At 30.7% G+C, this 25,629-nt stretch overlaps 2 protein-coding genes across 2 annotated transcripts; one reads left to right on the plus strand and one right to left on the minus strand.

Moving 5' to 3' along the window:
* Positions 1-7,221: 7,221 nt before the first annotated feature.
* Positions 7,222-12,685, minus strand: LOC100795848 (5'-adenylylsulfate reductase-like 5). Its single transcript, XM_003553973.5, has 4 exons — positions 12,085-12,685; positions 8,485-8,666; positions 8,058-8,182; positions 7,222-7,875 (listed from the first exon to the last, which is right to left on the minus strand). The coding sequence occupies exons 1-4, from the start codon at positions 12,226-12,228 to the stop codon at positions 7,481-7,483; spliced, it is 846 nt and encodes a 281-aa protein (XP_003554021.1). The 5' UTR covers positions 12,229-12,685; the 3' UTR covers positions 7,222-7,480.
* A 9,377-nt stretch (positions 12,686-22,062) lies between these two features.
* On the plus strand, positions 22,063-25,184 carry LOC100796371 (tubulin alpha-6 chain). Its single transcript, XM_003553974.5, has 5 exons — positions 22,063-22,347; positions 22,970-23,184; positions 23,274-23,473; positions 23,914-24,422; positions 24,623-25,184. Exons 1-5 carry the CDS (start codon positions 22,235-22,237, stop codon positions 24,939-24,941), a joined length of 1,356 nt encoding a protein of 451 aa, XP_003554022.1. The 5' UTR covers positions 22,063-22,234; the 3' UTR covers positions 24,942-25,184.
* Positions 25,185-25,629: the final 445 nt, after the last annotated feature.

The raw sequence follows: 25,629 nt of genomic DNA on the forward strand, positions 1-25,629 counted from the left end.
ATATATATATATATATATATATATATATATATATATATATATATGTTTGTACAAAGAGAAAAAAGAATGTCATTTATAAAGACATGATTGAAACTATAAATTATAATCTTAGAAGTCTTTTCTTGATATATTAATTTTTTTTCATAAAATACTGTATGTAATTTTTTTTATAAATATTGTATGTATTTAAATAATTAAGTATTGCATAACATTACGTGAAAAATATAATTTAAGTATTATTTATTTTATATTTATATTTTTTTTTCTTCATATGATTTATGGAAAGAATAATTAGATGCGTTGGTTAAGTATGAATAAAATGGACATGCTGATTAAATCTATAACTTGACAAAAAAGCAAATGTGAATTAAATGGACAATAGGAAAAACATATAGGGTCTGATGTGGGAAAAAACTTTGGGTTAGGTGAGACTTACTTCCTTTGGATTTCACTCATCTAGAGTGAGAAGAATACACTTTAGTGGATATTAGAAGAGTCAACTCTTATTTTTAATTAATGAGCAAATTTTAGTGCTAATGATTATGAACCTTTTAAGTTCACTTATTATACATTAACATTTTAAAAAAAAACTATTTATACGAATTTAATTTAAATACATTTTTGTAAAACTTTTGCACAATGTCGTTTAATAAAAAATAAGATTATTGATTTTTGTAATAATAATATAAAATTTTATTAAAAAATAATTTTTAATTAGTTGATAATATAAAAATTTGGCGGATGATGAAATTAATTTTTGTTATATTTTTTATTATATTGATTTTCTTCACTTTTTTTTTAAAAATGTATATGCCTTGCTTGTTTAAAGTAAAAAATCTATAATATTTTTTATAATAATAATAAAATAAACAAGCTACACAAATTGTGACAAAAATACCACCAAATACATAAATTTAATCAATTTTTCAATTCTTGATCTAGCCATCACACCACGATGTACCTTTACCTAGAAGCTTATATTTTTCACAATAGCAAAAAAAAATCTCAATTATATTGACACCTCAAATACTATCATCTGTAGCAAGCCCTAGATAACCATTAAACAAAAGAAGGAGGAGAACATATACAACTATAATGGATTTCTCCAAATAATAACTTCAAGCTATTAAAAATGTAGTATCAAATTATAATATAACAAAAAAAGTAAACACAAATTAGGATTTCTCCAAAAGAGTTTATATAGAGGTGCATTTACGCGACAATCAAGCAGTTAAAAATTAGGGTTGCATTAGTCATCTCAGTCCACGCGCCCTCTAAATCAACACAACTAAACAAAGTGTTTAACATGATCCTTTAGTGACTTTTCCAGCTACAGAATTTGATGCCTCTATCAGGACACCACACACTGAAAATTTACTCTCCTCTTCTACACTAGCATTACAACCATGCCTAAACTTCTTATCTTTGTGCTATTGTGCGCAAGCACCCAGTGCGGCTCGATGACAGAGATGCAAGCCTTGATGTCGATCAAGCTTAATCTCTTGATAATTATTGTTCATACTTACAATTTCATTCTAAATTCAAAACAATTATGTCACTTTCTTCTTAATTATTGCTATGTTTGGCCCCATTTAGTTAGGATTTACTTATTATTAGGAGTAAGTTTCTATCTAGTTAGTTCTAAGAAAATTTTATTAGATTTTTATGTGTTTTTGAATTGAAGACTGCTCACTCAATGAGTAGACCAGTTGCTCATCTGCTAGCTAAGCGGACATCTACTAGTTAAGCGAGCAAACCTCACTGTCAAAGGAAGAATTGAATTTAATTGTAATTCGATCAGCGAGCAAACTGAAGAAGACTTTGGAACATATTGTAATTGACTTAGTGTGCAGTTTCTTGCTGAGCGAGTTATGCTTGTGCAAAAATCACAGAATAGAGTTTCTCACTCTATTCAAGGAACTTATCATTTGGGACACAGAGGGGGACCTTGGGTTGCTTGTGTGTGAGACTATAGCTCTCCTCCACCATTCATCCTCATTCTTTCACCATTTCTTCCATTTTTTGTGCTTTTTCTTGTAATTCTTGGTTGCTTCTTATGACAATGAGGAGCTAGTCTCTTTGTTGTTGGGGATCATCCATTTACATTGTCTATATGTTTTTATTATCATTGGAAAGTGCTTTTGTGTGCAACCGAGTGGGTAAATATTGAAGAGATTTACACCAATAAGTCATCAGCAACCATATAAGTGAAGTTGATATCACACTTTAACCCAAAAATCTCAAGGCTCAAGTTTATGGGTCTTATGATCACTTATATAGTGCTCAACCTTTTCATTCCTACAAGATGTGAGACTTCACCTCACACTTGAGGGGGAGACTATCATGTGAATGAGACTCACACTTGAGGGGAAGACTGTTGGAGTACAAGTGTATGGTGAAGTTTCACATCGTGTAAGAATGAGAAGGTTGAACTTCATATAAGTGATGGAAAGACTCATAAACTTGGACCTTAAGGTTTTTGGTTAAGGTGTAGTGCCAAATTCACTTATATGATTGCTCATGATCCATTGGTGTAAATCTCTTCGGTGTTTACCTCTCTTGGTTTTTCAACAGCTTTGAAAACTAATATTTGAGAATAATGTTTAATGAATGTCTCATCTTGGAGATAAAGTGATGTTTGTTAGTCTTTTAACGTTCCTTGTTCTTACACAAACCATTTAACTTCATTTGCTAAGGAATTATGAGTAGAGTTAAGTGATTTAGCTTCTTTTACTTAGGGAATCAATGTTAGAAGACTTAAGTGGGTTGATATAGCACTAGGTTTTCATTAAATGGAGAAAAATCATTTACACTACTGAGACGTTGCCTAGTATCCCCAAATACCACCAACTAATTTGTTTAATTGTTGGTTTTAGTTGTTGCTAGCCAACTGTTCGATCTATTACTTAAGTGAAATTTGTTCTATTTTGACCCATTTAGCTTAGCATTTAGTTTTAATTCTTGAACTATTTACTTTAAGACAACATATTTCTTTGCCTAATTGTTGAATTTACAATAGTCTGGTATAAATAAGTCTCTTAGGAGATAACTTTGTATTCATTTTTGAAAATATTACACTGATTTGGTATGCTTGCCAACGATGTAACACCTTTGCGACCTTCTCAGTGTAGTCAACTCCATGTGACTAGCATGGCTTTCAGTGAAAAATGGTTTTCAATAAAAAAAAGCAACTATTTAAACTTATAGTTAAGAAACCCTAGTGTATTTCTATGAAGTAAGTTTTGTGGAGACAAAGGAAGCAAAATGAAAAAAAAAAAAAAAAAATCCTTGCACTATTGTGGCATAAGGGGCAATTCTATTTGCGCAAGTATTGCTTTTTCTAGTAGGGATTTTTACTTTTGCATCTAGTTCATTTCATTTTGGATGTTAGTTTTTTCCCCCTTATATTAGTTTGAAGAGATATTATATTTTTGTTTTTAGAATGATATGATATTTTAGTGTTATTTTTTTATCTATTATCTCATTTAATGTAAACTTAAAGATTATTGTATTTGTAGCACACAGTTATATCCAAGTCAAGAAAAAATGTTCAATACATGTGTTTTCTACAAAAGAAAATAATATCAATTTTTTAAACTCAAAGTGAGGATGTTATTCAGTCATTGATTAAAAATTTAATTGTTGAAAATTGTGATAAAATCAAAGTATATATAACAAAATCTAAACCTAATCGCAATCTCAACCCTTAATTTCCTAATAAATGGATATTATTGTATTTTATCCTCTTAAGTGTACCCTTCTCACTTTAAAGGAACCAAATCCAAAAGAATAACAATATATTACTATAAGCATCGATTTTAAGGAAAATTGGTAACATAAAGATCTCGTTTTCAAACTTATTTTAGAAAAAAGCATTAGGATTGACAATACATAAATATAACTCGTTATTCAAGCAACTAGGTAGAATTGCTAAAACACCAGTAAGGCTTGTTGTAAGCCCCTTGTCCAACTTGATTAGCCACTCTTTGTTGTTTAAAATAATTTGCTTCATTTTTTGTGTATATTTATCTAATTTTTCTAAATTCATGTAGATTGAATTAATTAAATTCAATAACGCAACTATATATATTTTGCAAGGGAACCAAAAATATTAAAAAAAAATTGCAAGCAATCAGACATGGTCATATTTGTAGGGACTTTAAAATATATTTAAATCCAACTTTATATATTTTGCAGGGGAAAAATATTACAAGGACCAAAATTATTTTTGAATCAAAATTATAATTTTGGTATTTAACTGCGAAAAAAATATTACTATTTTATGGTTAAAAATTTCACTTGAATGTATATTAATACATATATTTTTATAATTTCACACTATTTAACAACATTTACATATTTCAATTAATAATTACCCGATTATTATTAATAAGTTCCCATTAACATTATTTTTTACCAAAGTTACCTTTTTAAATAAAGTTCCAAACACAAATCACTACTCATAATTTTGCTTCTGACAAATTTAGAAAAAATAAAGTTCAGGCAAAATTAAGTTTGTAACCTGTAAGATCCAGTATAAACACACAACTTGAAAAGTCCAGCTAGGTACAACATGTCAATGTCAGTTGATTTCTTAGCACATTGGATGTTAGCTATCAGCCACACTGATTAGCAATGTTTTTGTAGATGCGTGATTGTTAAGATTGGCTATGCTATGAAGGTGTATGTGATCTTCGTGTAAGCTACGTATTTTCACCGTATGAAACTATGACCTAGAATTTGGAAATGATACTATTATTTGGTTTACTTGTTTGTACGCATTGACAGTTGTCAAGCGATCTGTAAACGAGATAACCATGTTAAAAGAGACTGGAAATTTAAAAATAAAAAATCCCATACAAACATATACCCGTGTACATGACTCTTGTTGATGTTGAAAAGGACTTTTTGAATTGTAAGCTTCGTTTCTTATAAGATGATTGATTAAGGCTGTCTAATTTTTTTACGAGGTTGCAAGTATTATGTTTATGAAAAATAATCCCGTTTGATTAGGTAAAATTATAATAATTAGTAACAAAATTCTTCTTTTAAGCACGTAAATAGTTACATATTTAAGATTAAATTCTTGTATGGGATTTAAATCTAAAATCACTCATTAATTTAAAACAATTTCATACTAATTAATTGACGTGTTTTGTAATATTAAGGCGGTGTTTCATTGCTCATTACACACTTTATAAGGAAAAAACATGAATGGAATGTTGGGTGTGCATGTGTTAGACCAAACCTTGGTTACCGATTAGAAAAGTTGTGGACTATACTTTTTCTAGTAATAAATCAAGTAAAATTAAATTCTCAAAGATATTTAATGTCTAACCTTTATTAATAAAAATTCTACATTAAGAAGAGAAATCTTGGACGAAATCCAATAAGTACTTGACACAACACGTAAATAAGGAATATTGTATATTCCTGTATTTTTGCTTTCATAATAGAACCTCTTCTGTCAAATAATAAATTAAAAAAGTAGAAATTCTTATTCAAGTTTTAATTGTCTAACCTGCCTCTGGCAACAAAAAATTGTGTCTAACCAAGGTTTTTAAAACCGGATCGACGAGACATTAAATTAGGGTTGAATGCTTCAACTGTAATTGAACTGAAATGTAGTTGAACCGATTTTATATTTTTTAATATTATATAATACTGTAAGTGATAAATTAATATAAAATTATAAGAAATTAGGATAAAAAAATTATATATTAATATATGACTAAATTATACGTTTCATAAGATAAAAATTAATAATAATTGATAAAATATTTTATATTTATGTGAAATATTTAAGTAGTACTTCTATTTATTTTAAAATATTTTAAATTAAATAATTTTTTTTGAAAAGGACAGGTTCAACACTGGTTCTTTACCGGTTTTCATCAATTCTAAAATGCCCTAGTATTTTAGAGTGTTTGAATCGACCACCACATCAATTCTAGGTTCAACTTGAATCAGTCAAAATTTCAAAATATTGGTATAATCAGCCTAAAGGTTGGCCACAAAAAAAAAAGAATAAAGAAAGAAAGAAAATGCTCAAGAGTAGCAAGTCTTACTATTATTTATTATTAGCACACGGCCAGCATTTGATTTTGTTGAAGTGGAATAAAAATTCTTCACTCCTGATGTTTTTGTGTGGGCTGCTTAACGAAATTCTGGTATGGCCCTTTAAAATTCACTCTCCAGACAATTAGATGTCGTGAAAGTCTCAAATACTATTATTATTATGAAATTGTTGGAATAATTCACACATAAATGCACACTTTTGAGGAGGCAGAAAATTTACACCCTTGCTTGAAGGATCACACGTTTACCATGAATCCAATATAAGGTCAGACACAGTTGTACCTGTAGTTGTAGGGATATTAAACTTGCTCCAAATTCTACATAAGCACGAGCCAACGAAAACATAAAAGGGATTTTTTTTTTAATGGAAGGTAAAAAGGAAAAGAATCAATAGAGAAGAGTTGTCATAGACAAGAGGTCTAAGTCAGTTGATGGAATAGTTGGTGTGAATTATTATAAATCCTTTAGTACTTATCTTCGATTCTTAGGAATAAAAAAAAGATTTATCACAACAAACTTAAATCCCAAGTTTCATAATTTAGACTTACCTCTGTTTGCATGGATGGTATAAGAAGTTTACATAAAAACTTATTAGCACACATGTCAACTAAAGTTTATTTATTTTTTCATTTTTTAACTTCCAAAATTAATCCAACCATACCAAAGTCAATGATAACATTAATTATAATAGCATGATTAGGACTTTTCGAATTGTTCTTAACAGTTAGAATCAATTATAATAGAAGTGACATGCTAGCCACACGTGTCTTCTACTATTCACAACATTGATTTTAAAGTAACACCAAATTCTTTTCACATGCACACATTCAAATAATAGTATAAAAGTAACTACACCCTGTAGTTTCAACATCAATTATTCTACAGGCTGCACCCTAAAACATCAATTATTCTACAGGCTGCACCCTAAAACACCAAAAAAAAAGTGTGTGGTTTTAGTTGTCTTAAATGACACACTACCCAGTTTTTGACAGAAGATACCAGTGTAACATGAGACAGCTGACAATGAAATGGACCTCTTGCTGCCAAGTCACTTTTGCCAAGTATTAGTTGAGTATGGAATAATATACCTGAATCAGTGTCAATAGTAATCTCCTCCAAAAAAGTAAAAAAAAAAAAAACAAATAAAAAGAAACATTTTATTAAACTTAGAAAACGTGTGTGTATACATTCAGAATTTACAAAGAAGGAAAGATGTGCTTGAGTTTACATGCCTATTCACTTTCTCCCAAAGTCCAACTCAGACATGAACACCTTTTTAACTACTAACAAAATTAGCAAGAGAACAAGAGTTTATGTGCAAAAGATTTATCTGATAAACTCTTCACTACCCTCAAAATGACTAGAACAACATGGTTAGTTCAAACATTGAGATTTGAGACCATCACCTAGCTGATGAGCCACCAAGAGAAACAGAAGCAAGTGATGATGCCCAAACCCGGGCGCTCCTCACCCTTTCATGAAAGTTCCTGGTCTTGCATAGTCTTAGCTTGGTCCAAATCCTCTTGACATCAATTACATTAAGAACACGTTCCATCACTTGGCCAAATATTTGCAAGTTCAAATGAGAAGCATAGGAAGTCCAGAATGCTTTGAGGCGTGGCATAATCGTGGGAAATACAAAGAGAATAATCCTTAAACAGAGAAACAATATAGATAATGCCAAGTAAGGTTCCCTGTTAAATATTTCTTTGAGGGAGAAGCCCTTCATAGTTGAATGTTCATCACTCAAAAAGTTGCTCGGTTGACCAACAACAGCATTGTCCTTGGCTTCTAATCCTGAGATGAGATATGGTAAGGTCATATTATCATTTATCGCTCATTGGAGTTTGAAAAACTCTGTAAATGGCTCTTGTTTTCAACAAATTACAAACACCAAACTATCAAATTACAATAAGGTGAAAAATGGTGGTCCAGGAAATTCTGCCTGAAATTACAAACAAGGTTCAGGATATGCTTACCTGTGTTTCTCTCATAAAATTCTACAAGGGAGTTGAGATTTTTTGGACCATGATATCTCACCCTAGATGTCTGGTTCACCAGTAAGATTGCAGGTAAGCTATGGATTCCATATTTTGAATATAAGCTGCAGGAAAAAACACATGAACATTAAGACATTTATGAAGTTTGCCAAATTGATTATGGCATATTCTACCAAATCCATCTACACATTACAAAGTAGCATAACATACCACCAAAGAATCTAGTTTAACATTATTTCATGGAATAGCCTGCCAAATGCAAGCTGAGGCACTGCTGAACAAAGAATGGACCTGAATACTAAAACTAACATACGAACCCTAAAGTATGTATGTGGCATACAGAGAAGGAAATAAAATTCTTAGTTATCTAGATACTATAGAACAGAAGGATATATTTCTTCAAAACCTGGGCAAAGCAGAAGATTGCTCAAGTGCTACATGTTGTACTTGAGGAAACATGGAACTAAGAATCTCAAATTCAGGAAGCATTCTGCGTGAAAAACGACACCAGGAAGCATAGAAGAGTATAGAAATGTATCCAACCCTCTTTCTGCCAGACAAAACCCCTTCTATGAAATTCCCATCCACCTGAACAAATCAAAACAATAAATAAAATACAAGACACCAGAATAGGCATAGTTATACAAATTAACTAAATGAATAACCAAATCGGCAAAACAAATCAATTTTCAAATTAATGAACTATCAACTTCAAAGAAAAATAAGCATTTTCAGGAAACTCTAAAACACAATGACACATTAGAATCAAAGCCAAAAACCATTACTGGCCCAGGCACAATCTGTGCTTTATCTTGCATTAATGGGGGAAATTGAGTTCCAACATCCCTTCAAAAGGAGGCTGTTAAGCCATGTAATTCTTCTTACTATTTTGCATCAACTTAATTACCAACAAAATAAACTGCAATATTTTCAGAATTGGCACACATCAAGTAATGCTACACGGGCCATTTAAACTGGTTTTGTATCCAGTTCTACTTGCACATGAACAGACAGACAGAAAAGAAAAATCTTAGCAGAAACGCAAGCTGCTGAAAGAAAACACAAACATAATAATACTGTTTTCTGACCAGTTTTTGTCTATGAAAGGGATGCTCTTCCTACTGTTTTAATACACCAAAAGATATCTTCTCCTCTCTCTTCCTGGGTTTCTCTACTCTCTTTATACATTTCCACTTGCTGGTTCTGATACCTCAATTAATTCAGGACGGGCCTGTTAAATCCTAGAAAACTTGTGCATCATGCGCATAAGTCCTTGAGTACAGTGCAACTATATTTTCAGGGTAGGTGATTAAACTCTACGAGTCGGAGAACGGGTCAAGGTTCGTGATCATACAAGTTCATGTGATTCGTGAGATTGTGGTTCGTGATTTGGCCTACCTAGATCAATTTTTTTTTCTTCATTTGGGGGGAAGGGGGTATGAGACAGTGCAAGATTCAAAACGGATGAAAATTAGTAAGAGATTAAAAATTAACAAATAAAGTAAATTGTTTCTTGTGATTGTTAGATGCATAAAATCAAATTAATAATATAAGTCTTAAGTTCACTTCAGTCTATGAAAAGAGCCCATCCATTTAAAATCGATTTGCTTTTAAAATTAAAATTGGAAAGTGATTACCATAGTCTAAATTCCTATCAATAGGATATAGCCCAATTACTCTGTCAGAAAAATCGAGGGCAATTGGCCAATAACAAAGTTAAATCTCAGCTACCATGTAAAATTTAGAGTCCGCTTGGTATCACCCTATTATAGGAGATTACGGATGAATTTTTCATACAATGTTTTATAAGGTGAGTTGGATGATTAAAGAAGGAAAGAGGGAAAAGGTTACAAGTTCGATTCCCTCTACTAACAAAAACTAACAATTAACATTTTCCTATAAAAAAAATGTTTCATATATATTTCATCCATAAATTTTTCACCCTTTTTTAAAACTAAGAACGACCCTTAAGGCAATCTTTTCTTATTCTTTTTAACCAGTTGCAAAGATGCATTATTCTTTACAAATATACAAGGTTATAAGGTCTTTTCCTCATTCTCAATATTTTAGTTTTCAAGACCAACAAAAATATCAGCAGAGCAGGATATAAAAGCAAAATATCTGGTTTCATACAATGAAAATCTCACACCAAGGAGAAAGATTGAATGTAATTGATAGCCATTAAATGAGCTATAATCCACTAAAACTTAAAAAGGGAAATAAATTTGAAAATTCAAAGTCCACAGTGATTAAGGATTTTAGCTGAAGCATTTATTCATAAGAACAAACAGAATCACCTGGGACAAATATGAAGACTTCTAACACTCAGTTTGGTAACCTGAGCTTCACCAGGTAAACTTAACAAATAATGAGCAATGAACAAACTATAGGTTATATATATAAATGGACTTTGAATTACATCTCAGTCTAACTACAAGCTTAGAAGTTATCACTTATCACATTTTTAAACATATAGCCTATGGTAATGAAAACTATATTAAGAGACATTGACTTTATCAATAATGTCAGTTTCTTTTTTCACCCTCAAATATTAGAATCAGGAAAAAAAATTAAAATATCATCTATTTTCTTAACTGTAAACGGCATACTGTTTTTGCTGATAGATTATGAAACAAAAGGCTCAGCAACAGCAGAAAATAAATTTGAGACATTATTTGGGCATGTCTGCAGTTGCAGTGTAAATGACTTGTTTGAAATCATCAAAATGTCATCTATTTCCATGAGGAAAGTAATTATTGTCATTCAAAAGATTTGAGATTTCACAGAGATTACATTTTTCCTACAAGAGATTTTGATGATAAGTGTCTCATCTTGCATTCAGAAGATCCTCTAGGAGATAATATAATAGTATTTGCCAAGTTTTTTTTTTTTTGACAGCATAGTATTTGCCAAGTTAAATAATGCATTACATGACAAATCATCTGTAAAACACTAATGTTAAAACTGAGCATTTAATGCAACCTCCCCATCAATGCTATGGCCTTGTTTGGATAAACTTCATACTTATAGGAGAAGAAAAATAAGATGATAAATGTATTGAGTTTCTCCATAAGTTAAAATCAACTTATATATGTTTTTAGAGAAGTTTAATGAAAACAATTCAATAAAACTTTTTAATAGGTAAGTTAATTTTAACTTTTTTTTGTCCTATAAAAACTTATGGAGAGCTTCACTCAAGCAATTAAAACAAGTAAACTCTATTGATAGACAGAAAGGTGATCTCCCTAGATTGTTGTGGAGGGAATCAAATGGATGCCACATGGATGCATTTCAGTACAAGTAAAATCAATCAATTAGACCTCAGTTTTCAGTCTGCTAAAAACAATAGATTTTTTTTTGTTTATTTAGATTCCTAGGATTGGACCACGGAATAATACCTAGGAAGGAATCAATTAGATCCCCAATCTTAAACTCACAGCAACTACTTCTCTAACTAACCCTGATACTTATATAATATCCAAAAGCAAAAAAAATACAAGACTAAATTTTGTCCAGTTGGTAATTTTCCTTCTCTATAGAGCTAATGGAAGTTTTCTAGGACCATAACATCACAATGAATTCCATCATTTGATTTGACTTCGAAAAAGCAGTTCTAACAAACATATATCAACCAAATACAGAAGGAAATTATCCCAACACACTATCCTACAATACTATACCCTCAACTTTCCTCTATAATCACAAATTTCACAAAATGATTCCCACGTAGCTTGGCAGCAGATGATAGCCAACAAAACACCTAATTAATATTCCGATTCCCCATTTTCAAATTATCAAACCAGAACCTTATTCTCCAAACGAGGACACCCATGAATTGAAACAACATCAATCACAAGCGAAGCATTGGCATAAATCAAGAAGCCACGACAAAATCAAATACATCAATCATATCAAGGAATAATAACAAAATCCAATAATCAAAATCACACAAAAGATCAAAAGAACACTTTAAAAAAATTGAAGGGACAGTGATAGAGAAAGGTACCCGAAGAGGAGGGTCAGGGGAGACGGCAAGGGAGCACTGAGATTGAAGCTCATAGAGAAAGGAAGCAGAAGGTGGAAAAGGAGAGCAATAAGAGGATGGTAGAAGAGAGAGACAAGTGATGAAGAAAAGAAGTGAAGTGGCCATTGAAGGTTGTAGAAGCTAAAAAGGGTATGTTACTTGTTATATGTAGAAGTAGAAAGAACAAAAGACTGTTGCAACACAAACCAACGGGTTTAAAGGAAATGAGAAGCGTGTGATGTTGTGTTTGTTTGTGCTATGTTGTTGTCTATTATGGTGTCTGTATCTTTAGATTGAATAGTATCTGGTACTGTTGATGGTGTGGAGTGGCATATACATTATTGGTGTGGGTTAAGGTTAGGGATGGTGATCGTGTAGTGGGTAAAGAAAATGGCTAAGTTTGGTTTGGTTTGGTTTGGTACGCTGATTCTAACACAAGGAGTCCTAAGGAAGTAGGAAGAAGGAACCTACTTTTGCAATCTACTACTACTTTTCCACCTCATTTCACTGAACAATATCGCACATAAAGGGTCTACTTTTCTTTCCTTGTTTTAAAAAACAAACGAAGTTTTAAGAATGTTCTGTCGACATTAAAAAAAAAAACTCTATTTATTCGAATTTAGATCTTCTCCGGTTATATTTCTCTCGAGCCCTTCTTTATTTCTCTCTCTCTCTTTTTTTTTTCTTTTGGTTAAAATATATTTTTTCCTTATAAAATTAAGAATGTTTGAATTTTATCCATTAAATTTTTTTAGTATATTATATATTCTCATAAAATTGAAATATACCGAATTTTGACTTAGAAATAAATTTAGATAAATTTAAACTTATTATCATAAATTTTTTACATCGATTATAGATTTAATTGATGCAAATATAATATCTTTTATATTGATTATATACATACAATCAATAATGTAAAAATGTTATATATCTATGTTTAGATATTTAAATATTTTTGCACGGAAAATATACTAAAGTGTTTAGCGGAACAAGATCCGAATATTTCAAATTTTAGAAGGACAAAAATAATATTTTAAATTTTTTACTTTCAATACTCTATCCTCTCTTCTCTTGTTTTTTCTGTTGGAGAGACCGAAGAGGATCCAAATACTTATTATTCTTATGGTCAAATGAAATCTTTGCTACTTTTCTTTATACTCAAATCTAATGAAAGAAGAATGTAGAAACATATTCTCAGTGTGTCTAAGAGTAAAACAATTGAACCCATAAAAAAATATCTGTGTGCTATTAATTTTTATATAAAAAAAACCATGTTGACAAAAAGATGAAATATATGACTTTTTCATTTAAAGTAAAAAAATCACTTAAAATTCACTTTCTGATTTATTAAAATATAATAAAATTATTAAACTTTTGTGAAACCCACTTCATAGTTAATAAGTCTCACTCATAATTATGTCATTTCTATTAAATTATAAATAATTATTAAGAAAACACATCAATAGTATCCCTATTTATATTGATATTCACTTTGATAATAATTTTAAGAGATATAATACACATACAAAAATTCATATAACAATTTGTACAATATTATTTTGTGTTTATCTCTCTCCATTATTATCATATGTAATAAATGAGGTGTAAGAGAAAAATAGACACAAAAAAAATATTTTGTAAATTGTTATATGTAACATTTTTCTAATTTTAATACATATAGTTAATCTTGTTAGGTACCTAAGTATTTATTACAATCATTTTTACCATGTATTTTCACCTAATTATAAAAAATTAATGAATACAAAAATATTGATAAAAAGTATAAATTTCATAAATTTATATTTTTTAATTGGAAGATACATATAATAAAAGTCAAGTTTCATAAATTTTATTTTTTAAATTTATTTTATATGTATGTATGGTTATGGGACAAGTAGATATCATGGTAGTTGTACTTAGATGCATTTTCATCTAATTATCTGAATAATTACTCATATCTATACTCATTAAATAGATAATTAGATAAGTAATTTTTTGCAATCAATTGATAAATAAATGAATAAAAAAGTATTTATTGAAGTATTTATCAAATACATTGCCCATTATGACTCTGTTTGGATAATTTTTTGATAAAATTTATAGGAGAAGAAAATGAAAATAAAAATGAAATAAAGATTAAATTACCTTATATATAAACTAATTTGTAAAAATATTCTCGTATCAATTTAATAATTTCTACAAAATTTAATATATAAGTTATGCATAACTAATTTTATCTTGTAAAAGAATTTATTTCATTTTTTCTTATTTTTTTCGTATTCATTTGTTTTTTCATCCATCAATCAGTGGTAATGTTTGTTTTGCAATATCCTTTTAGCCTCTCATGAACTGGGGTTAAATGCCTCTTGCGGAGCGTACCATTGCGTGTTTGTATTGAACATAACTTTAGATAAAAGCTTTACATGAAACTTTTAAAACATTGAAAATAACTATAAATAATTACAATTGAACGTATCTAACTGGTGTTATCCTAGATCTTCCCTTAAACTTTTATAAACAAAAACTAAACAATTAATACTCTAGAAATGCAAGTAAATATGGAACTAGATTCATCAAAACCACAAACTGTTAGCTCTAGTCTGGGATATTGGGATTGATCATGTTTATAGATATAAGCAAATTAATCGTACTGTGAATACTTTTGCCAACCTTCGTTTCTACTAAGACAAAAAAAAAAAACAAACAAACTGAATAACACATTAAAGATGGTAAAAAAAAGTTTACTAAAGTTTAACTCTTTTTTTTCTGTAGACTATTAAAAAATGCATTAAAAATATAAAAAGTAAACAAAGGTTCTATTTGTGGACTTTCTGATCTAAGGAATTATTATAATTGTACTAGACCGGAGAAAGGAATTACTTTATTCTTATTCTTTATTACATCATTTATAATATTTAATTTTTTTCTATTTAAGAAAGAACGATTAATGTGTCCTCTAAAAATATAATTTGTCATTTTTTACTTTGACATTTATTATAATCCATAGGTAGTCACAACCTTGAGTGGGGAATCTATATAAAAGTATTATAATTTTAGTTACTAGACCTCTCATTAGTGTCCTCTCGATACATGCACAAGGTGATTAAAGGCTCAGGATTCTCATCTTATGGGATCCCACAACTTTTAAGAAATTTGGAAATTTTTTTTATTAATTTCATTTTGGTGAACTTTTGTGTATTATTTTTTTTATAGTGGAATTTATAAATTCATGAAATTTTTTATCGATGAATTATTTATGAAATACATTTCCGTTATTTAGGGGTTTCTTTTTTAATTTTTGCTTCGGGCCCAAAAATGTCTAAGATGACATTGCCTCTCATGTTTGTTTTCTTCTACTTGTGGATGATCCATTTAAGTTTTGACAAACTAATTTTTATTCGAGAACCTACCCCTATCTTCCCTCCTCTTTAGTCTGGATTTCTCTGTAATAAGTTGGCTTTATAAATATATTTATAATTATAATATATTTTGTGGATATATTTGTCAATAAGTTATATAATTAAAGGACAAAAATGTTAATAATTTGTTAAAGTAGGAACGTATTTGTCCGTCACTTTAGTCTTTGTGTCCACATGAGCATAAATTTCGTGACATTTTTGTCTCTAAGTGCTAGATAAGCAAGTTTCCTAACATTGACGAAGGAAAGTTAACGATGAGACAGACTTGTTTTCCTATTTACACTTCGGAAGACTAAATTTTGTTTTTTTATATTTTAGAGATGAATTTGTGAGCGCCACATATTTGTAGGGACAAAAATAATGACTATTTATCCTATATTAAGATACTAAATGTTCATATTACCCTTAATTAGAATGTCGATTTTGTCCATAGTCGTTTTGGGTCGCCGGTATGACGATGCTCACTGTCGCCGGAAATATTGTCCCTTTCGTTCCTCAAATCGTAGCATGCACCCAATCTCGTTTCAGAGCGGCTTTGTGACTAAAGATGGTTCAAAAGAGTTGGTCGGAGGCCATGTTGAATCTGAGACCATTGCTTGAAAGTGTTCGTCGAGGAAGGTGGAGTGATTTTTTATTCGCATAGGTCAGTGGCTTAGCGAATAGTCGTTGCCATTTCCCGTCATAGATTCCGGCAATGATGGTGCACAATGACTCATAACGCTAAACACAAAGATGAGTAGATGACTACCACAAATATTCAGTGATTTTACCATTCAAACTACATAATTCCTCCGTGGACATTGTCCTGAATAAAAAAGTGACCATTTTTCTGTTTTCATAAACAAAACTGACACCTTCAATCGTTCACGAATCTTGAAAACGATGAGCCTCACAACAGCAATGTAGTTTGATTTAGTAGCAGGCTCAGAGGATGTGTATCAAACACTTGGTGTGCAATTTTGGATGTGAGACTAAAGGCTCATTGTAGTGATTAACATGGGAACAAGTGTCTTATAATTATTCCCATGTTTATCAGTTGGACTGTTCAAAAAACTATTTTGAACTGAATTAAAGAGAGAACTAAATTGAACTTAACTATTTAAAACCGAACTACTTTTGTAGAAAATTGAACCGAACTATAAGTTTAGTTTTGTAAAACTAATCTATAAAAAAATAGTTCAGTTTAGTTGTTTTGTGAATTTTTTTGATTGTTTTAAAAAATGAGGATTTGTTGGACTAAGGCACATGGTAAGCAGTTCAGTCTCTCTCTGTGTAATAAAAAAGAGAGTGAGGATTCAGATTTCAGAGATGGACACAGCAAAAATGGGAGAAAAAAATAGAAGGAAGCTTAAAGCAAAGAAACAAAGATGAACGATGAATACATTTTTTAAAAAAGAAAGCAAAAATCAAAATAGGAGGGCTAAGAAGAAGCACGAAGATGGATGAAAGTGTAGAAAAATGAAATAACACAGCGACAGGGATAGAGACAGAGTGTGTTGAAAGTAGAGAAGAGAGAGAGGCATGGTTATGGGGTCTTGTGGATTTGTGAAGTCAGATGCCTACTCGAGATAAAGATGAATTATTATGTTATCAATTTTAGTAAATAATTATTTTTTATTTTATTATTATATTTATTGTTTTATTAAATTATTAATTTAAATTTTTGATTAAAATTAAATGTTTGTTATCATAATATTAATTATGATAATGAGAGATAAGTTGTTTATAATTTTAATTTAAATTATTTTTTATCGTAAGATTACCGTGAATATGACATCAATAATCCAGATGTAATGATCTTTATTGGATAAAAATTAATAAATCTCATCTATTAAATTACATATATAAATGATGTATACGTGCAAGTCAACATCATTGCTCAATTAAGAATTCCTAATAATTAATATTACCTATGTCAGTAGGAAGTTCTCAAGAAGAAACATTGAATATGATTAAATACTTATAGAGTTAATGATTAATAAAAAAAGAATCTATCAACTTTAGGCAACCGATTTAAGCTCTATGTAGATTTAAGATTTTGGTCTCACGATAATTGAATGAAAGAATAAAAGAGTTTTTTAAATCATTAATTAATTAAATATAATGTGTTAACTTATTAAAGTATGACGGTAATACTATATTCTAGAGTTAACCTATTATATTATTCTTCTATTAGTTCTTAGTAAAAGATGCTACTTCATGGATGTTAAGGAGTGTTGTTAGACACATACTTTAATTAACTATTAATATATTACCGACTTAGTATTAAACCTACATGTACACATTTATATTGTCTGTTTTAATATAATTTAGACCTAAAATAGATCCTTTTTTATTCCGTTGTGTGTGAAGCATGAGCTTGCAGAATGAAAGCATTCCAAACATAGATTCAGCTAAATTAGAACCAAGATTATTAGAAGAAGAGCTAACCAAAAGCATGAAGCATGAAGGGCAATCATGTTTTTCATATCAAAGTGCATATATAAAAAATTATGAATGATTAAAAGCATGGTTCAAAGAATGTATTTAGTCAATGGATAGATATCGGAAACTACACATGACTAGAGTATCATTAGAAGATGCATTGTTGAACAAAATAATGAAGACAAAGGAGTCTATGTTGTTCATAAGCATAAACCAAAAACATTCGTGTTAGAAATCATGCTCCAGTGTTCAAAAGCACTAAACCTAAAGCAACAAGCTCGAGAAAAGACCTACAAGTATTCAGAAGCACAAACTTGAAGAAGACATAAGTCCTCATCTAATCAAAGAAACCACAAAGCACTTCAACAATCTTCATAAGACAAATATAAAAAGATATGTCATACGGCAACCACTAAGACACAACAACTATCACCAACGACTTCAATTCAAATTTAAATTATGCAAGCTGTCAATGGTAGAAAAAAGAAGAAGAACGTTTTCGAATTATGCAACTGTCAACAATACAAAAAAAAAAAAAACATGAAATCTAAATTAGATGTAACTCTGTTAAGGTGGACCAATATAACTTTTTTGTGTTGTATCCTTCTATATTGCTTCTCATTTGCTTATTCTTGCCCCATACATATTATAAGTTTTGGAAAATCTTATTCTATAAAAGTATAACTTCAATATTTTATCAAAATATTTTTACAAAGTCGTTTTAACTTTCAAAAGTGGCATTCACTTTACACTGACCAAATCTGGTATAACAATATGTTATTTTCTGAAGCAGAATTTCATATGTCTAAACTTGAAGTCTCTTCATTAGATTATTTGTTTTATCCAAGTATCTTAGAAGGAAAGTCTTGTTCCTAACCAAACTTCTTATCACCAAGCAATAGCTTGAGAAAAATAATCAAAAATAAGTTATTTTTGCTTGTGCAAAGAAGGCCATGTGAGTTCGTTTGTCATTATTCATCTCCTTTCTAGTGACTAGATGATCACTTAAGAAAGCACCTCATCCAAATTTAAAAGATAAATGATAAAAAAATAAGATAAAGAACCAAAAATATAATTTAATCCTTTTTATATAAACAATTGAACTATAGGAAGCTGATTTTTGTTTTTGTTTATTTTCAAATATTTCAGTTAGTTCATTTTCTCTTATCTCCTACATTTTTTTTTATCTTTTTTCTTTTCTAACAATTTCTCTTGACATGCAAATAAATTATCAGAGTTTTAAAATTGTTGTGAGGTTATGTTTTGCATAAATTCCTTCTCAATTCCCGTCCATTACATTTTATAATTCTACACCTTGCTTCATCAAGAGATGTGAATAGTGTGAAACGTTAAGGAAGTCTTGCAGGATTTTGAGATCAATGCAATAAGTCCTCCAGAAATGTGATCTTATCTTTGTTGCGTTTTGATTTATTTTTTTTGTGTGTGTGAATGAGTGTGATGTTATCTTCAACAAGCATTATTGAGTGTTTAAATTATGCGATTCCTACCGTTTGATTTAAGTCAGGTTTAGAGCTACTCTCAGTAGCTTTCACCTTTTTTTTTTCTTCATTTTGATGTGAAAAAACAACTCATACTTATGTTATAACAACGTTGAACCAAATACTCTGTTTAACTGTTGTTCTAACTTAATATAATCATTATATATTTTTATGTACTTCCTTACTTTAAATTTTAGGATAATTTCATCAGGCTCACTTACTTGCTCTCCTAAGGTCCTAGCCATAGTAGGTGAGAAGCAATACGACTTAATCAACTCTAACATTATTACTCGGATTTGTCACAGATACGTGATTAGAGTTTAATTTCATTTTTTTTTTTTTAACTGGCGACTGGTGAGTTATGAGGGACACAAAAGTGCTCTCACCGTTATCCCAAAAATTTTAGATGCATAAGTATGATTCATGAAAATTATCAAACAAAAATTTACTCTTTCGAGACATTACTAGCAATTTTTTTTCTTAACCATTGACAACTTATCAAACATTATTAATTATTGATTTTGACAATAGACATTAAAAACTTATTACATAGGTTAATCAACATACAAATAGTACCTAACAACTTGTCAAAAGCTATCAATGCTTGGGAAGGAGTTATCTTCAAAACCTTCAATGAAAAGATCAAATGCATTTAATAGAGTGGAGGCACATCCTATCCTCCTTCTTGTCCAAGTAATTTTGAAGCCAGGAATAATCTCCTAATGAGAAACATAAATTTGTTGAACTTATATAACAAAATTAAATTCAAACACTAAATTCCCATAACTCCTCCTCCACCTAGGGACATGGAGTTTGAAAGGTTGATTGATTCAGCCTTTCATGCTTCAAAGATCTATGGCAGTGAATAGTGATGGTTGAAGTCACAACTGACCTGGCCAAATGAACCAATCATAAAGAGGTCTAGTGTGCCCAATGTTCTACACCAAGTTAGCCCACATAAAAGTACAGAATTGCATGGATAGAACCATACTAGAAAGTTTCTTTATTAGCTTTGCTGTGTCTTCTGAACATTCTCAACAGCAGGTAACTCTTATGATTGTTATTTTGTTATCACTGATTTTGGTACAAAGGCAAACTGTACTATTGAACCATCTTGTCAGATACCAAATTTAATGGACGAACATGCTATATAGAAAAAGAAAAAAAAATCACCAGTGGCTAATTATCACTAAGCATATTAAAAAGCATAGTAATCAATCAATCATTACAAAAATAAGAAGTAAAAACAGACGTTATCATTGATTAGACCCTAGTCCGCACAAATAAAATGTCTATCTTTTTAAGTTCAATTTTTCTAATCCCTGTGGAGTAATTTTTAATCCTAATCTAAGCATTGTAACTGTCACTCAATTAAAACTAGACTCTTGTTTTTGTTTTTCGTTTGCTTTGGCTTTTTTTTTCCTGACTGATAAAAAAATCTATCACTCAATTAATATCATCCTACAAGTGGTGTAATAAAAAATCTGATACATTTTAAGAAAAATATCCTACTTAACAGTCTTAATTGAAGAGAAACGTGGAAGAGCAACGTCAACAGTTGTATAGCTGGTACAGCGACTGGAAAAAGATGTGTCACGAATACAAGATAAATAATGCATAATATATATAGATATTCCCGGAATATATAATAATAATAATAATAATAATAATAATAATAATAATAATAATAATAATAATAATAATAATAGATATAGATATTCCCGGAATATATATATATATATATATATATATATATATATATATATATATATGTTAACTATGAAATATTAGGACAAAACTGTATACAGTTATAGAGATTTTTTCTGACATGCAAATCTTTATTAAGTGGATTACTAAGAAGAAATTTTAATTTTCATTGAAAAACAAATAAGAACTTGTGTTTAGGCTTTGTCTTAAATAATATATATATCGAAGCCAGTGTAAAATTTTGTTAATATTATCATTTAACATTAAATTATTCCTTCGGATCTTATTTATAAAATATAGTCAATCATTTTATTTTTCTTGTGCATTAATTATTTTAAACTAAAAATATCCTTATTTATTTATTTATAATTAAATGTTACTTTCAATTATTACTTTATATCTCTTATGAAGATTAAAAAAGATGAATAGGTTCTCATTATTGTTATGAAAAAATATTACAAGACAAATTTAATGTTAATATTTAAATTAACTAATTTTCTTAATAAATATAATTTAGTCAACTATGTCTTATAAATAAGAACCGAGGAAATATTACATGTAAGAAAATTATTAATTTTCATAATAATAACTTTAAAAATTATATCAATAATTTGTAATTGATTAAAATTTTGGTTAGGTTTTGTAGTTGTTGGTTGAACGTATAAAAACTTTTATACTCATCAGTGCATGTGCATGTCATGCCTGTTTTGTGCCGAGCCATGACATGAAATAACAGCAAAGGAGACAAGGACTCTTGCCCCCACAGATAAGTTGCAAAACCGACCCAAACAATGGACCCTTTCAACCCCACCGATCTGTTATCTTAGCTCCAAATGAGGGTCCCCCACTTCATTATTGCAAAACTCTCTTCAATAATTTAAGATATTTATCAACTGTAAAAGAAGTTTGTAACCATTTGACTTTTTAGCCATCCTTCATGTGCTAATGTTTATGTCAGGTTATAACTCCAAGGAAATAAAACAAATACCAAAGAATCTTCTTTGCTTTCTCTCCTTTGCACTTTCCTCCTCTTCCTTGTGATTTTTGTTTGCATCACAGGGAGAAACTGAGACACAGAAGATGAGAGAGATAATTAGTATTCATATTGGACAAGCTGGAATTCAGGTGGGGAATTCATGCTGGGAGTTGTATTGCCTTGAGCATGGAATTAACCCTGATGGCACCATGCCTAGGTACACTGCCTTATATGATCATTGCTGTTTTATGTGTTGTTTACATGAATTCTGTATTTGGTAGGTTGTATCTTCATGTAATTTGGCTTGATTCTTTAGGTCTTTTGAGTTTGGTGTATTTTCTTTACTCAATTTTTGGCATTGGATATAAGAAAGATTAATTTGATTGATTTTCAACTTGATTGTGTTACTTGCTCAGTTAGATGTAACCTTAAACTTGGTATATTTTCCAAATTGCTTCTAGGGTCCACTGTTTAGCACTCTGCCAAATTGGAAAACTAGGAATATCACTTCAATTTGGATCAACATATTACTACTCTGCTCTGTAGTTATATGTTTAAATGTAATTCTAGAATCTTATAATTTAACTTGTTCATGTTGTTTCTATCATTGTTTCCCATTAATTGGTTGAGTTATTGTGGAGTCTTGGTGGGGTGTTAAGAGTATAAAACCATTTGGAGTCCAAATTCATATCGAATGAATTTTATCACTTTCTAGTTTCTAAGCTTCTATTTTCTCATTACTCTAAAACCAGAACTTAATTTTTGTTTAGACGAATCCATTTTTATTATTTTTCATCTTTTCTTTTATACCAATAACTTTCATTTCTATCTGCTTGCAGTGATACCTCAGTTGGTGTAGCACATGATGCTTTCAACACCTTCTTCAGCGAGACGGGATCCGGCAAGCATGTGCCAAGGGCTTTATTTGTTGATCTGGAACCTAGTGTTATTGATGAAGTAAGAACTGGTCCTTACAGACAACTCTTTCACCCTGAGCAATTAATTTCTGGCAAGGAAGATGCTGCTAATAACTTCGCAAGGGGACACTACACTGGTAATTCAATTTCTGACGTAGATCAAAATTGGCGATTCTCTTCCTTGTTTTAGCTGGAAAATGCCATTTACTGTGTATTTATGATGCAGTTGGAAGAGAAATTGTTGAACTATGCCTTGATCGTATCAGAAAATTAGCAGACAATTGCACTGGTTTGCAAGGATTCTTGGTTTTCAATGCTGTTGGTGGTGGTACTGGTTCTGGTTTGGGATCATTACTGTTGGAGCGGTTATCTGTCGATTATGGGAAGAAGTCTAAACTTGGCTTTACCATCTATCCTTCTCCACAGGTATTTTATTAAAATCATTGGAAAATAACAAAGAAAGTAAAATGATCTGTTTGTGGTGCATCAAACACTTGTTAACATCATTCTGTCTTCGGATTTTCTAGTCTTTGATTCAGGACAGTATTCCTGTAGGAAATATATTTCTTGCCTGACTAATCAAATTCAAATGGAAACAAATCCAGTGAAATATTGTAGGATGTCCCCTATTTTATTTTTGAATATTCTAAGATGCAATGTAACATTGTCACAAAGTAAACTACCCACTAGGCTTAAATTACTATAGATACAGATAACTTTTTCTCATTTGTTGCTCTACATTCTCTAGGGATTTCTTGGTTTTGTTAACTTGTGTTTTATTGTTTACTTATTAATTGTTTGTATGTGTATTTTGTTATTGATTATCCATGTGGAATGCCTTTATGATAGTACTGTTTATCATGCAGGTATCTACTGCAGTTGTTGAACCTTACAACAGTGTCCTTTCCACTCATTCTCTTCTTGAGCACACTGATGTGGTTGTGCTTTTGGACAACGAAGCTATATATGATATCTGCAGAAGATCATTAGATATAGAAAGGCCAACTTACACTAACTTGAACCGTCTGATATCTCAAATTATCTCTTCCTTGACCACTTCCCTGAGATTTGATGGCGCGATTAATGTGGACATTACCGAGTTCCAGACTAATCTCGTGCCATATCCTCGTATTCACTTCATGCTTTCATCTTATGCCCCTGTAATATCTGCTGCAAAGGCCTACCATGAGCAGCTATCAGTTCCCGAGATCACCAGCGCTGTTTTTGAGCCATCAAGTATGATGGCTAAGTGTGATCCAAGACATGGCAAGTACATGGCATGCTGCCTGATGTATCGCGGAGACGTTGTTCCCAAAGATGTAAATGCAGCTGTTTCAAATATCAAGGCAAAGAGAACAGTTCAGTTTGTTGACTGGTAAGTAAACTTCCTTGTAATATCATATTATGAGTGATAGTTTAGAATGTGTTCCTTGCCTAACGGTTTTTTTCCTTCTATTGTAATTCTAATAACATAATACTTTGTCCAATAATAGCTAGTTTGGGGACATGTTCTTTGAAGTTTTCCATTTTTTCTTGACAAAAATCTTATAGGGTGATTTTGATGGCAAATTTCAGGTGCCCTACTGGTTTCAAGTGTGGTATCAACTACCAGCCTCCAACAGTGGTACCAGCAGGTGATCTGGCCAAGGTGCAGCGAGCGGTTTGTATGATAAGCAACAACACAGCTGTTGCTGAGGTTTTCTCACGCATTGATTACAAGTTTGACCTCATGTATGCTAAGAGGGCATTTGTCCACTGGTATGTGGGTGAAGGAATGGAAGAAGGTGAATTCTCTGAAGCCCGGGAGGATCTTGCTGCCCTTGAAAAGGACTACGAAGAGGTTGGAGCAGAAGGCGAAGAAGAAGAAGAAGAACCCGATGATTACTCAAAGTAGTCAATCATTCATCACCAGCTACCTTACCTACATCTACCTTCTTTCCTCTGTCTAATGTCTATCCTTGTCCATTGAATTTTAAGCATCTTTCTGTTGTGTGCTAGCTCTGTTAGTGTTGGGTGAGATAATTGCTTTCCTCATGAGAAGCAGTGGTTTATTTGTCAGTTTGAATCACTTTTAAGTTTCAGTGAAAGAGCAAAATAAAGGATAGCGTAGGAGTGCTGCAGTTTCCATTACTTAAAAGAAATCAGATGTTTATTTTATCTTTTGCAATAATATGTTTAAAATATAGCAAAACGATGAGGGACTAAAGGCATAAATTTTGCAGATAAACTATAATAATGTATATCCAAACTTTCAAATGGTGATTGTCATCTAAACTAGCCAATGTATTTCCAATATTAAACCACAGCTCGTGTGCTGCAAATCCAAAGAAGGCACTGTTAACATAATTATATGCAACTCTCTTCTGCTGAGCTTTTTATGACTGAAAATAGGCTGGTGGAAAATGAAGAGGTGAAAAATGGTAATGTATTTGGGCACAATATGTCATTTAATATCATTTCCTAGTTCCTACATTCATACTCACTTCAACCAATTACTCCCTCCAATACTAGTACATCCAGAAACAAACTATCTTGATCAGGAGAAATTCTGTATTGCAAAACCAAGTTTTTGAGGAAAGGAA

The sequence above is a fragment of the Glycine max genome, chromosome 19 (assembly GCF_000004515.6).
Source record: "Glycine max cultivar Williams 82 chromosome 19, Glycine_max_v4.0, whole genome shotgun sequence".
Lineage (NCBI taxonomy): Eukaryota > Viridiplantae > Streptophyta > Magnoliopsida > Fabales > Fabaceae > Glycine > Glycine max.

Coding starts and splice junctions, on each gene's coding strand:
- LOC100795848 (XM_003553973.5), bottom strand. CDS start 12,228: ATGGCCACTTCACTTCTTTTCTTCATCACTTGTCTCTCTCTTCTACCA. Junction 8,183..8,484: donor CAATCTTCTGCTTTGCCCAG/GTTTTGAAGAAA, acceptor TTTTTCCTGCAG/CTTATATTCAAAATATGGAA. Junction 7,876..8,057: donor ATTTTATGAGAGAAACACAG/GTAAGCATATCC, acceptor ATCTCATCTCAG/GATTAGAAGCCAAGGACAAT.
- LOC100796371 (XM_003553974.5), top strand. CDS start 22,235: ATGAGAGAGATAATTAGTATTCATATTGGACAAGCTGGAATTCAGGTG. Junction 23,185..23,273: donor CGCAAGGGGACACTACACTG/GTAATTCAATTT, acceptor TTTATGATGCAG/TTGGAAGAGAAATTGTTGAA. Junction 24,423..24,622: donor ACAGTTCAGTTTGTTGACTG/GTAAGTAAACTT, acceptor GGCAAATTTCAG/GTGCCCTACTGGTTTCAAGT.